Here is a 13,090-nt window from a genome sequence, read left to right as displayed (position 1 = left end):
ATGCAGCAAAAAGGAGCTTAAGTTGAGAGCCAAATGCCAGCCTGTTTTATTTTATATATGCCTGCCCTAACTTATCCAGAAAATACATTCAGCAGTTGAGTAAACTGGTAGGTGGAATTTACACTGTAACTGGGGAAGAACATCCAATAAAAACAGGGGAGGATCTTTTTATGTCTACATTTGCTGGAAGTCCGTGAGAAAAATGAAAACTTGCTGAAGAAACAAAACTACTACTATTCAGACATCAATAAATATTTATCAAATATATTTCACTGCCAGTGCTCACTGGCTGTAAGTGCCAAAGAAACATTTTCTGTTTAGGAGTAGGTGGAGTCCCTGGGCTCTCTACAGTAAGAGAGTAATACAAAGAAGGGCTTGATCTAAATCCTGGAATTTTCAGACACCTGAATGGAGATCCTGGAATACCACAATGAGCCTTGGAAATGAAACTGCTCATACATATGTGTGACAGTAATTCCAGAGGCATAGGGCCAGCCATAATTTGTTTGTATATGTGTGAAATATCTCAGCTGAAAATTACCTGGCAGGCAGTATGTTCTTTCACTGGTAACAGGCACTGTCTCACCCCAGAAATTTCAGAGGCAATCAAATGTTTTTGCTGGACATTATCAGAGCCTCAATACTAGACACCCTCCTCTCAATTCAGGCTGACAAAAAAGTCCTAACACTGGCTATCAGAGTTACTGGATTCTAGAAAATCTTGCTTATAAAAACCCTTCGCTGCCTCCTGCCTTCCATCAGAGAAAAACATCAGTTCTTATCCAAGTGGACTTTAGTAATTTTTTAGATATCCTTCTAAGGATATAGAAGGATAAGGTTTCTCCTTTTATTGAAAGAGAATGTTTCATGCCAGTGCAAATGGAACCTATTTTATCCCACTAAATATCTTCTGATTTCTTTCATCAGCAAAAGTGAGTAGCAATTAGTGATTCATAAAACAAAGCAAGCAAATTCCATTAACAGCACAACAAAGTGAACTCATTATACTTATCTATTTCCCTACACAGAGACAGGAAGAATTTTTAAATTAAAGATATTACACAGCAACTCGCTTCAGCCCTTAGACACCTTCAACCCCTCAGATACCTTCATTGAGAGAGAAAATGTATTTAGTGATTCTTCCAAACATGGTTACCAAGGGGTTTTTTGCCTTCTGTTAGGATCTTGCAATGGAAAGTTTGATTCCTTGTTTGCAAATAGTTTATGTGATGCAGCACACCAGCCAGTGAACCATTTCAGTGTAGGACTGGAAGAAACTGTCTGGATGACAGAAAGAATTTGTTTTGTTCTCTGACAGAGACTAATGCATCAGACAATCCCTTTTGGGATAGGAAAAGGAATTCCTGGGAAATAATTGTCTCAAATGCTGTTTAGAAAGCTGTTATAGGAACCTTATCTCTGAAAGTTTGTAATTTCCATTACAGTTTGTATAAATTTATTGTCAAAATAATTTGTTGACTGAAACAGCTCTCGGCCCTTAAACCTGACGTATTTGTGGACTGTGTCAGTTTTCACTTGCTCAGATGAATATATGTGGTGGCTGGTAGTCCAAGCGTGTCCTTAAATAAACCACGAATTTGCAATAAGGAAGAGTATTTCTGTTTAAAAAAGAATATCAACCTTAACATGCCGTTAGTAACATGCAATATGAATTCTGTTGCTGCCAGAAGTAACAAAAATAGCAGCAAGATGGAGTTGTGGTAACACATAATTTGGATAAGAGAATTCCAGGACAAAGAGTTTCCACTGTATTTGTAAAAAGAATTTCAACTGTTTTCAGATTTTTTTTTTTTTTTTTTACTGTTGTACATATGACCTGTTTTGAAGAATTGTCGATTCCTCTCTTGTTCTGTGTGTTGACTACTGGGGTCCTATCTGGGCTCAGGAATCCCCATTGCATTAACAACATTCGCCCCCTTTCTGAAGCAAGAACTAACCCAGAACTAAGTGGAGAAGAGAGTCTTCTCTTTCAAGGGCTGCCTGAGCTGCTGCCACAGGAGACAGCTGCCTTTGCCCCTCCCAATCTGGCAGGGGAGGGTGAAGAGATACTCAGCTCTGAGGCAATGCCATGCAGTCAAACAAATGTTCTGAGGAAACAAAGAGGCCATTTTAAAAGCCATGTCTGATGGACAAGCCATTACTCGGAGCAATGCCTTATCTAGGGCATGCCTCCCCTTGCAGTACAGATGGTTTGGTTTCTACCGATTCTTTGGTTTTGAACAGGTTATAAATGCTTATGTTTTTATCACAAGCAATCCTCCATCTAACAGGAGGAGGTGGAAAAATCTATCATAAGCATATTACTATGTACTAGGAATTCTTGTCCTTTCCTCTCTATTAATAGCAAGAGCTACTTAAGTTTGAGCATGACCCTGGACTTCATGAGTAAGCGTGCTGTCAGGATTAAAGTTTAAATTTTAAAAATTAATTTGCAAAAATCTGGCATAAAACTGAAGTAAGCTTTCAGTAATATGTTTGTATGCTGATCTGATTTTGGTTGTGGAGGTTCAGAGTTCTAGTGCACTACTGAATAGTGATTTTTCGTCATCTGTAGATTGAGATCTCCCCATAGTTTTCTAGAAGAAATTATATTTTTTCATGAATGGAGCATATGTAAAACTAAGTAAGGAGCACTTCTTGTCACTGTAAGATTTAAATAATAACAGAGCTCAAATGTTTTATTTCATGCTATCATACCCCTTGATGACAAGCAATGACCTGCCATCAAATAGATTAATACAAAATTTTATTTGAATGGCAATAATTGAAACTTCTACCATGCACTGAAAGCATTGGTTTTCATAGTCTTAATTTGTGGTACAGTGTCTTTTAATTTGTGGTACAGTGAAGCTGCACCTCTGTTTGGAAGGGTCAGTGTTGCAATATCCTTTGTTATTCTTAAGCACTGCCTGTCTCACAGTTTCCCTCTGTCCCGAGTGCTGAGGACTGAACCAGGATTGTTAAAGCTTGAGACTGTGTAGGGCTTTAACATTCAAGTGCAGGTTGCCCAGTGGGGCTGTTAACCTATCTGGCATTACCAATTGACAGTATATCCCACAGCTGGTTTATAGGAGACGGGCACATTGTTTATCCTGGCCTGGGGATTAACTAAGAAGAAAACAGGAAACACTCTGAAAGTTGGAAAAAAAAAAAGAATTCAAGGTCACAGCAGGCTGAATAAGATGGTTTCTTGTCTTTTGCTACGCCACCAGACTGGCAGCTATTCTTTGCCCATATAAATATTCTCCAGACATGACTCAACGGAGCTGTTCTCAATGTAAATACAGAGAAAGGAAGTCAGTGCTTACAACTCTGTCATCCTGCTGCTGGTGGTGCTATGTGAGGAATGTGTCTTAATTACAGTAAAAAAGCTGCCTGGCTTGCTGTTGATACAGTAGGTGGTGCCAATCGACAGCAAGGGGGAACCGTGCAGATAAGAGCCTCCACATGCACTTCTCAACCCATTTCAAGGGGAGCAGGATCATGAGCAGTTGCCTTTGTGGAGGTGGTGCAGCACTAGTGACTGTACAGAGAACACTGAAGGGAACACTGAAGGGAAAACAGAGGGGCAACTGCCTTCCTAAAGCTGGGAAAGCAAAGGGGAAAGAATTTGAACACTTACATTTTTATAGCTTTTCTTTATTACAATTACAGCTTTAATAGCTTATTAGGAATACGAGCTTCCATTGTGAAGAAGACACTTGACTCTGGAGTGTTCAATGTCATGAAGAGCTCTTCATTTGAAGAGCTAATAGTTCTCCAGAGTATTTGGATTTACGAAGAGACTGGAAAATCTCAAGGCCCTGTTTAAGGTTCCTACAGGAGAGTCAACGGCTTTTACCATCACTTAAGATCATACGTGATTATTTACTTAGAGCCTCCATGTGCAAGCAAGGTGAGGAATTCCAGCCTGACGTAGCAGGGCTGAGTTTGCTCTGAAGCTTTAAGTGAGTGTGGGAGCAGCACTTGCCTTTTCAGGCTCTTGAAAATTTGTGAATATCAGAGATGCCTGAGGGTTTTTTATAGATCCTTTGTCAGATGCCAGTAAATTTATGCAGAGGGGAGGGTGTCAACCTCTTATCCAGAGTACCAGTTGATAGTAAAAGAGGAAACAGTTTCAAGTCAGGCCAGGGAAGGTTTAGATTGACTTGGTTGGAAAAACTGCTTCACGAAAACAGTTGCCAGCATTGGAACAGGCTGCCCGGGAAAAGGGTGGACTCACCATCCCTGGAGATATTTAAAAGATGCTAAATGTGGCAGTGAAAGAAATGGTTTAGCGGCGGACTTGGCAGTGTTAGACTTGGGGTTGGACTTGATGATCTCAAAGGTCTTTTCCAGCCTAAAAATGATTCTGTGATTCTGTGACTACAGAACTGTCTTCTCCCCTGGATGAGAGGGGAGACTGAAAGCAACTCAGCAGGGAAGGGATAAATCTGAGAACTCTCTAAGAAAATGTAATCCTGAAAATGATCTAAAAATGGGGTGGGGGGGTGGAGGCAGAGTACCAAGCAGCCTTATGCTAAAGAGCAGAACTGAACCTTGGACCTACAGTAACAACACTGCATCAGCACTATGCTCCACACGTGAAAAATGTTCAGAGTAAACAATGAGCACGGGAAAACCTTTGCAGCAAGATGATACCATTCCGTATCAGAAGAATGCATGCAAGTTTGTATCAAGAACCAGATCCTTATACAGCAGAGGTATCTTAATATGCTGGAAAACCCACTGTGGAGTCAGTCTTCTGATTTTCATCAATGGGATCTAAATAAATATCCAGTTTCCTCCCACTTTCATAGCGGAAAATCCAACTGGCTGATGAAGGAATCTGCTTTAAGATGTATCAGCTTTTGTTTTAGTGTTCAATATTGATTTTTAAAAGTAGTTCTGCTTTTTTTCTGCTAGTTTCTGCATTTAATTTTTAATTATAAATAAGAGATGCAGAGCTCCCAGTAATTTGCTGGCACACTTCATCTCTTTGGGCTGTTGGGCAATGGAAGAGTTAGGACAGTAAAAAGTTTTTGAAAACTTACCTCAGCCAAATATGTAACCATGCTTAGAGTAATATCGGCAAATGCTTCATGCAGGTAACGGCAAACCACATTCACCCAGGTAGCACAGTCCCTTGTATAACTGTGTGTTTTATAAAGGGTCATGACATGTGCAAGATTTGATAGCTTGGGATTCTTCTCCTCCAAACAAACCTAATTAAATATAAACATCAAGACATATCAAGAACAAGGCAACTGCATTTGCAGGGTTTGAAGATGTACAAAACAGCAAATGATTTTGATACCTGAGCAATCCTTTCGGCTATATCTTTACAAAACTGGTTTGGGCTGTCAAAATGCTGAATTAAATGGGGCAGGAGACACAAAACATTCAGAGGAAATCCTAGAACAAGAAAATATAGAACAAAACATATATTCTGTTCAGCAAGAGCCACAGCAATCTTTAAATTGGTATTTCATGGGAGGTCACGGTTTCCATATTACATTAGCCACAAACTCACACAGATACTGTCAAGTTGGTCACACCACTGGCCATACCACATCTGTCTTAAAGGGGCCTTAATTTGAAAATCCAGTTACGTCATTTAGGCAACAATACTCTTGTAAAGCATGAGCCTATTTCTGCAAACACTACTGCAGATTCCCGTAACGAGATCATTTTTATCTTTTCCACTTAACTGGTTTATTGACAGTCTTAACCAGTGGCATTTTCACTACAGCTGCTAAAACACAAAAAGAAATTCATGAGTATTGATTAATAAACAACTGTTCTGGTCAGCTGCCAGGCACAGCTTCCATTGTTTTATAGTATTCAAGGTAATAATAATGCACCAAGTTCCAGGTGCTGTCATTAGATTAAGTGCTTTCTGGAACTGGGATTCAGCTCTTCTGCACCAACTCATAGCTCAAGGTAGTTGATGAATTACCTTCAGCAGTTGTAACAGAGAGCAATACCAAAAGCTGCTCTAGTTCAGGTGGGAGCTCAGAACTTAACTAATTGTATCTGGACACAAACTTCTTTTTGAAAAGAAAGAATTTGTTCTATGAAAATAATTTTCTAACCATTCATTCCCTCTCATTCTACACAATTAAACAAGTTGCTGAAATTAGGATCATGGTTTCCCCACTCTTCCTCTGCATGCAGGGAAAAGGAAAGATACCTCCAGATGGTGCTGTCACAGCAATTCAATTTGTGAACTGCCCAACCAAAGCCTGGAACACAGGCACCACACAGGTGCTTAAAGATGGGCAGGCTGTTCATGGCATTCATCCCTTTACTCTGTGTCTAGGCTTGTTATGACTTAGTTGTAAAGCCTGGACATTTGTCTTAGTATCCGTATTTCTGACCAAAAGAGAAGAGTAAAAATCTAGAACAATGCAGAAACTCTCTTCAGGAAATATAATTAAGAAGTGACCACAACCTCAACTAAATAATGGGGAATTTCAAAATGCTATCTTACTTCCTTATAATCCAGGCCTCTCTCCTCACTCACTATTGTGCTATTGTAGTTTATCTAGAGTGTACAATAGTTTTTGATATCTATATTTTTAGAGAAAATACCACAAAATACTAATTTAAAATCAAGCAGTTTGACATAGTCTGAAAACAATTGAACAGAAAAAAGTAGATAGTAGTTTTGAAAGTATTTCCTTACAAGTTTACTTTGTTACCAATCAGAAGCTTTATATGCAGATATAGTGCTAGAAATGAAATGCTAAATAATACATGCTTTCTCTCCTACAAAACCTTATTGTCCAATGGATTTAATTCCTAGAAACAGGTCATTATTTCTATGAAATTTCAAAAAAAGCTCACCCGGCTCAAAGCAAAAGTGCATTATGCTATATTCAAAGAGAAAGAAAATTTTTTTGGTTTTGTTCAGATAGCTGAATGAGGTCTGTCATCAAATGTCAATGCAACAGAAATGGAAAGAGAGGAAAGCATAATGGTTTTACCTATAGCTTGAGAGGAATCCACCATGGATATTCGAGACACTGGTGTCAGCAAACTAAAGAGCTGGAGTGTGAGGTCAGTGGTAGTAAGGGAAGTGAACCCTTTCAGGAGTAGTTGCTGAAGTCCTGAGAAGTCTGCCCATTTCAGCTGCCCTTGCAGTTTCTCTAACTTCTCCCGGTTTTCAGCTTTATCTAATGGCAAATGAGCCAGAAGTTTATTCAGCAACCGCAGTGCCATTAGGTACTCAAACTCAAAATCTGATTCCATCAAAGCCACAGCAACCCAGAAGATGGTGGCCAGCAGGTTGGTTGGATTGTTAATATGGGATGGATCGGTGAGACTGTCCTTCAGAGAGGATGAACTTCTTGTTTTAGAGGACAGGCCTTGCTGTGTGCATGCTTGAATTCTGTCTAGAGTGGCACTGCGTGGTGGGTCTGAGGACTTATCCATCTCTCCAAACTTTTTGGGTACAGAGAAGCTCCTCTGGTGTCTGCTTCGCTCAGCAGTGGCAGTGTTGCCACTTGCAGGATTCATATTCAGCTGTCCCGTGCTCTTCCGGTTTGCGGTCAGTTTGGTGTTTGATGTTAAATCTGGTGAAGATGAACTGAAACCAAGATTTGTAACATCCATTACATTGTGTGAATGCACAGCTGGAAAGGGTACACATAGATGCAAGCTAAGTATTTATCAGACTGTAAATAAATATTTAAATGGGAGAACCAGAACACCAAACCATCTATTGCAGCCTACCTTCCTTTTTCCAGAAGAAAGACTGAGGCCCACAGACCTGACAGAGATTCACATGGCATTGCACCACACCAGAGCAGGATAGCCTACAGTCTACACAGGCGAGAATGACATGGGGATAAGAAACACACAGCTGTGAAGTGACTAATGGCAATTCCCAATGGGACGGGGCAGAACTGAAAACAACTTCAGTCTTTAAAGTGTCCTCATCAATGGAGCAAGCCCTGAACTAGGGACAGTTGGCACGCAAATGCACAATTGTTTACTGCGTAATGTGAGAACTGTGGGCAGAAAAATCAGCATATCTTAAGTAGAACCACAAATACACCCCTTTATCCTCAAGAAAACTGTCATGTGGTTGGTTGCCCAGGCTCTTGCCAATACAGGACCTTACGAAAATTTTTTGCCATTGCATCCTATCCTGCCTGTATCCTAACATCTCTTCAAGATGGTTTACAGAAAGCCTAGGTGCTTCAATTTCAATGACTAATGCCTCCTCATGGACTACCATGCGATGATCCAGACAATACCTATCAATTATCTGCACAGAGGAACATGCTGTGTCGATACATGCAAGGGAAGCTTGTTCTGGAAAATAGCTACTTCCTGACTCTGATCCCATTCGTACCTCATACACTATGAGCCTCTACTGTCTATAGTACTTGAAGAAAATCTTATCCTAGAAGCAAGTGTCAGGGTTAAGTATATTGCATCCCACTGCTTTCTGGAGTGTTTCCTACTCTTTGTACCATCTTGCTCTTTGAAATGTGCACTAAAGAAAGATAAACAGATCTTAGTCAGGAAGTAGAAGTATATTTACCCTGTTCTACTCTGTCCCAAGCCACTCCTTGGGTTCTGCCATGGCACAGCACCCTGCCTGCTAGCTTCAGAAATGACAGCCCTGGTATTTTTGTGCTGCAGGTAAAGCACGGTAACTTTTCAACAATATTTAAAAAAAACAGTTACCTATTCTGCTGTTACTACTGGGAGTCAGATAGACATTCAACCTCGTCAGTACTACTCAACAGCCATATTACAGAGGGAGCCTGTGACTTCCTTCCATGCACAGAGGTCTGCTTTCAGGCCAAGGGTTTCATAAAGATGGTCAACACATCAAGCAAAATCATGGGACAAAACTCTCCCTTAGTTTTATTGAGAACAAACCATGATCATTTATTCCTGGGGAATACTTCACCTGAGAATGATACACTGTATGAAACCAGTACTATAAAACTCACGTTCCTTCCCAGATACATTTTCAGGTTTATGACACAAAGGTGCAAAAATACAGTATTTTTAAAGGATATTAACGTAGGTTATAGCAAAATGGCAGCAACGTAAAATTTACAACACACTGTAAAGTTTTATTAGTTCTATCAACATTACTTCAACTATGGCAAAATTTGGCTGAAATGTGCTCATAGTCTGGTTCTCGGAAGGTTACAAATGAGCTCAGTCGTATCAAAATCATTTTTTGCTATTCGACTGCAGAACTGCACACTTAGTATCATGAAGCCCTGAAAAAAATACAGTTAGGAGGATAGATTCTTACCGTGATAACACCGTCAAAAGATCGCTGTTCTTCAAACAGTCAGAGAGATTATCCACTGCAGCTTCCAAAGTAAGTAGTGCCTCCATTACGTACCCCTATCAGTGCAGGAGGTTAAGCGTTTCAACAAAGACATTCAAAAAAGTAACATTTAAAAGTCTTCAGTTCATAAAAGGAACAAGCACCTACTGAAAACCTATAATTTGTCCTGAAAAAAACCCCAACATTCACGTCAAAGCCACTGCCCTGAACATTAAAATGTCACTAAAAGTGTGTTTTATTTTCTGCCTCTGAATGATCTATGAAGGTATGCAAGAAGGGCACATATCTCATCAAGGGATTGGTAATGACACACTGAAGCTCTGACTTGCAGGTCACTGATTTTAATTCTACCCAAGCAGTTGTGACAGAGTATTAATGTCATCTGGTGGCAGTTTCATTACCTAAGTAAAATATGGAGGTGATGTCAGTCTATTTCTTACTGAGAGCCAGGATTTATCTTTATTAAGTCTTGAATCTTGCAATAAATACTCTGTGATTGTAAATTGTAAAGATTTCAGTCTGTTTAGCTAAACAGAGTGAACATCATAGTGCTGTGAAAGGTCTGTATCAAATTAAGTCAGTGTAAGCTTTGTATTATTATGGATGGTACAGATTCCTTTACTCCTAAACATGTTAACATTTGAGGAGTGAGGTGGTGTCTGCTTCATGTTCTGAGATTACATCACCAGACAGATGATGGATTCCTTAAACCCAAATTAATAAAGTGGAAAAGGGAAAAATGGTCACCACAAAGATTTTGAGTGACAATTACTAAAGTTTTCTAGTTGTTCTCTTTAGTGCTGTGTAAAACTGTAACAGTCTGAAGAAGGCTTAGATAAGGTACATATGAATCCAGGAAACTCAGAAGTAGCCTTTTCTAAGGCCACGTTCTACTCTTCATCACAAGAGACCAGAACACCTTGTTGAAATCGTAATTTTAAATTAAGTATGCATCGAATCAACAGTTCTAAGAAGCATTATTTACACATGCATACCTGAATCTCATCTCCATGCTCTCCAATAACTTCCACCAATCTTGACAGGAGGTCAGACAAGGCGTGTGCAGAAAGGGGCTGCTTTAGGGCCCTGAATATCTGGAAAGAGCGACCAGCATAATGTCTGGAAGAGCTTGAAAGAGCTGTTTGTAAAGCAACTTCACTCAGATGCTGCTCCAAATGAAAACCTAAGCAAAAGAACAGTATGTCAATTTTTTCCTCCTTTTTTATTACAGGCTTTACTGTGGGTCATAAACAGGCTGAACCTACTTGTGAGGCAGATATGTTCATTAGCGCATGCTGCAAACACTGAGAAATGGAGGTGCAGAAACGCTTGCGCTTTGGAGAATTTTGCATTTATTTTGCACAGAATGCAAGAAAATTAACTGAATTAACTGCAAAACAAAATTCTGAGTCTGAAATGGATAATCTGATTTTTTTTTTTTTTTTTTAAACTCCTGGATAAACTTTCAAGCCATCCACTATTCTTGCTGGCAGCAACAGTAACTTCTGAAAACTATGAAACCTGAAGCCAAATTGAATTAGGAGTCTTTCTAGTAGCTTCAGAAGGCTTTGGATAAGATCTTTAATGTAAATACTGATGCTGCATTCTGCTTTGATCCTGTAAATTATTTAATTAGTGACTGTGCCGGTTTTCAAAATGCAATCAGCACATTCCCTATGTTCTAAAAACCATAATAAATGAAAACCAAACTTTTATTGCCAGGAGAAATTTAACAAAGTATATTTACTTAGTAGCTGTGATGTATTTTACTAACAGGACACCGGGAGATTTTATCTGGCAGAATCAATCAACAGGCTTTCTATCAACAGCTTTGAAGAAATATTCAATTCAACATTTAGCCACAGTTTAATCTAACATGTGTGTTATAAAGCAATTCTTTCATATGTCATACATCCTTATTAAGACGTATTTACTGTTTTTACACATAAACAGATCTATTAAATCAGAGGATAAACATTAAGTGTGACCATGAGGGATTATTTTTTTAGTTATGAAAAGAAAATATTTACTACCTGACTTGGAATCTTTAAATACAGATACAACATGGCGCAGAAAATTAGTGAGCTGTTCAGCACTCTTGGTGTTCTGATTCTTGGGAGTGATATCTTCATGGCACCAAAGTGGACCAAACGCCCTTAAGGAAATACATAACAAAGCACAAAATTTCCTTGAGTTATCTGAAATAAATGTAATCAGTTAAAGTACATAATCTGTACAGGTACTTAGATATTTACAGGGCCATGACCTGCAAAACAGGCTGCCAAACAGAATTTTAAAGAAACGCAAATAAACATTCCTATGCTGTGTTTTAAAATATAAGCTATGCTTATAGAGAGCAGCATAAACAAATCCCTGTTTTTCAATTTAACATCATGCCTAGAGTCTGCTGGCTGTAGCTGGTACTTAATACTAGTTTCACTATGACCCTTCACTATGCGCTGTACACTTTACATGTTATTTTAGAATAATGAAACTGGCTTCTTCTATAAGTCAATTTCTGAACATAAAATCAATTAAACATTTCGTTTCTGTCAGGCAAGGTTTTTTTGTTTGTTTTTTTTTTTTTTCTGACACTGTAATGCTTTGAAGTATCTAACCACTATTGTAAGTGTCAATAAAAGAGGAATGGGGTCTGTAATTACTATTAAAGCTTGGTCATTTTCCTTTAAGTTGCTTCATGAAAGTATGCATTTTGAGTACAAACACATCTTCTGTTTATCTGCATTACCTGGTTGTCAGAAACTCAATTAATTTGTTTGCTTTCTCATCTGATTCAGCAGCAGTGTCCATGTCCTCAACTTCTTGAGTAATCTGTGGGAGATTTCCACTGCTGCCTCCCAGACTGATACTGGAGGAGGTGGAGCTGGAGCTCAAGCCGGAGTCTGGCACTGGAGATGACTGGTATTCCCGCAGAAAGTCAAAGCCACCTGCCAGCCAAAAGTGAGGAGATAAAGATGGAATGCACTGTTGGGCCAGCTTTGCAGATATAAGTGTCTGCCAAGCAGCTCTTTTCAGAGTCAGCAGCAGAAATCTTCCACTGGGAAACATGGGGAAAACGTGCAGAACACAGCAACCCTCCAATACTGATGGGAGTGAAAATGGTACTTTGTTTCGAAATGCGTAGGATCCAGAATAAAATGAAAACTATCCAAGTCAAGATTTCTTTTTTTACTGCACAAGGACAGCAGTACTTGAAAAACAAATATTCTAAGGCATTCTACACTCAGAAGCAGGACTTTTTAAATGTGAATTTAGAAGTTGGCAAAGTGCATGCAAAGTTCACTTTTCTGGGCTAGTCTGATATGGAAAAAAACCTGCACGATGGAATTTTTAGAACCATTATCCTGTCCTAATTTTACAAATGTAATGGAAATCAAGACACAAATATTTAAGGCTTCTGTTCAACACCTTTAGCAACTGTACCCACAAGACTAGTCATAGAAAACATTTCAGCATTAGGATGAAACACTTGAGAAAGAGTTCTGCTAAATCAAAAGCTTGCCACAGTTTCAGAGCTAAGATTAGAAACCGAGACCTGTTTTCTCAAGGTTAGACTTCTCGTCATGTTTAGGCTGTATCTACAACAGAAAAAAATGTCCCTGTGAGAAAAATGGGAGTAGGACAAAATCCACTGTAAATCAGAAGACTCTTAATTTAGCTGCCTGACATTATGTGGAACAAACCTGAGTGGAAGCATATTCAGTTAAGACTCTTTGCTATAGCTACTCACACTCACACTCCTTA

The 13,090-nt window shown here is 39.1% G+C and overlaps 1 protein-coding gene across 4 annotated transcripts in view; it reads right to left on the bottom strand.

Moving 5' to 3' along the window:
- FRY (FRY microtubule binding protein) overlaps positions 1-13,090 on the bottom strand; it is a 183,187-nt gene that overhangs the window by 35,104 nt on the left and 134,993 nt on the right. For all 4 annotated transcript variants that reach the window (XM_058419511.1, XM_058419512.1, XM_040056716.1 and 1 more), the window contains 7 exons: positions 12,075-12,273; positions 11,359-11,480; positions 10,321-10,508; positions 9,287-9,381; positions 6,990-7,591; positions 5,318-5,415; positions 5,055-5,225 (listed from right to left, as the gene is read on the bottom strand). In XM_058419511.1, the coding sequence (XP_058275494.1) occupies positions 5,055-5,225; positions 5,318-5,415; positions 6,990-7,591; positions 9,287-9,381; positions 10,321-10,508; positions 11,359-11,480; positions 12,075-12,273 (1,475 nt within the window). The remainder of the gene's footprint in view (positions 1-5,054; positions 5,226-5,317; positions 5,416-6,989; positions 7,592-9,286; positions 9,382-10,320; positions 10,509-11,358; positions 11,481-12,074; positions 12,274-13,090) is intronic.

Source organism: Hirundo rustica, chromosome 2 (genome assembly GCF_015227805.2).
Source record: "Hirundo rustica isolate bHirRus1 chromosome 2, bHirRus1.pri.v3, whole genome shotgun sequence".
Classification (NCBI taxonomy): Eukaryota; Metazoa; Chordata; class Aves; order Passeriformes; family Hirundinidae; genus Hirundo; species Hirundo rustica.
Note: the sequence above shows the minus strand (reverse complement) of the source record. Positions and strands in the feature narration are given on the sequence as shown.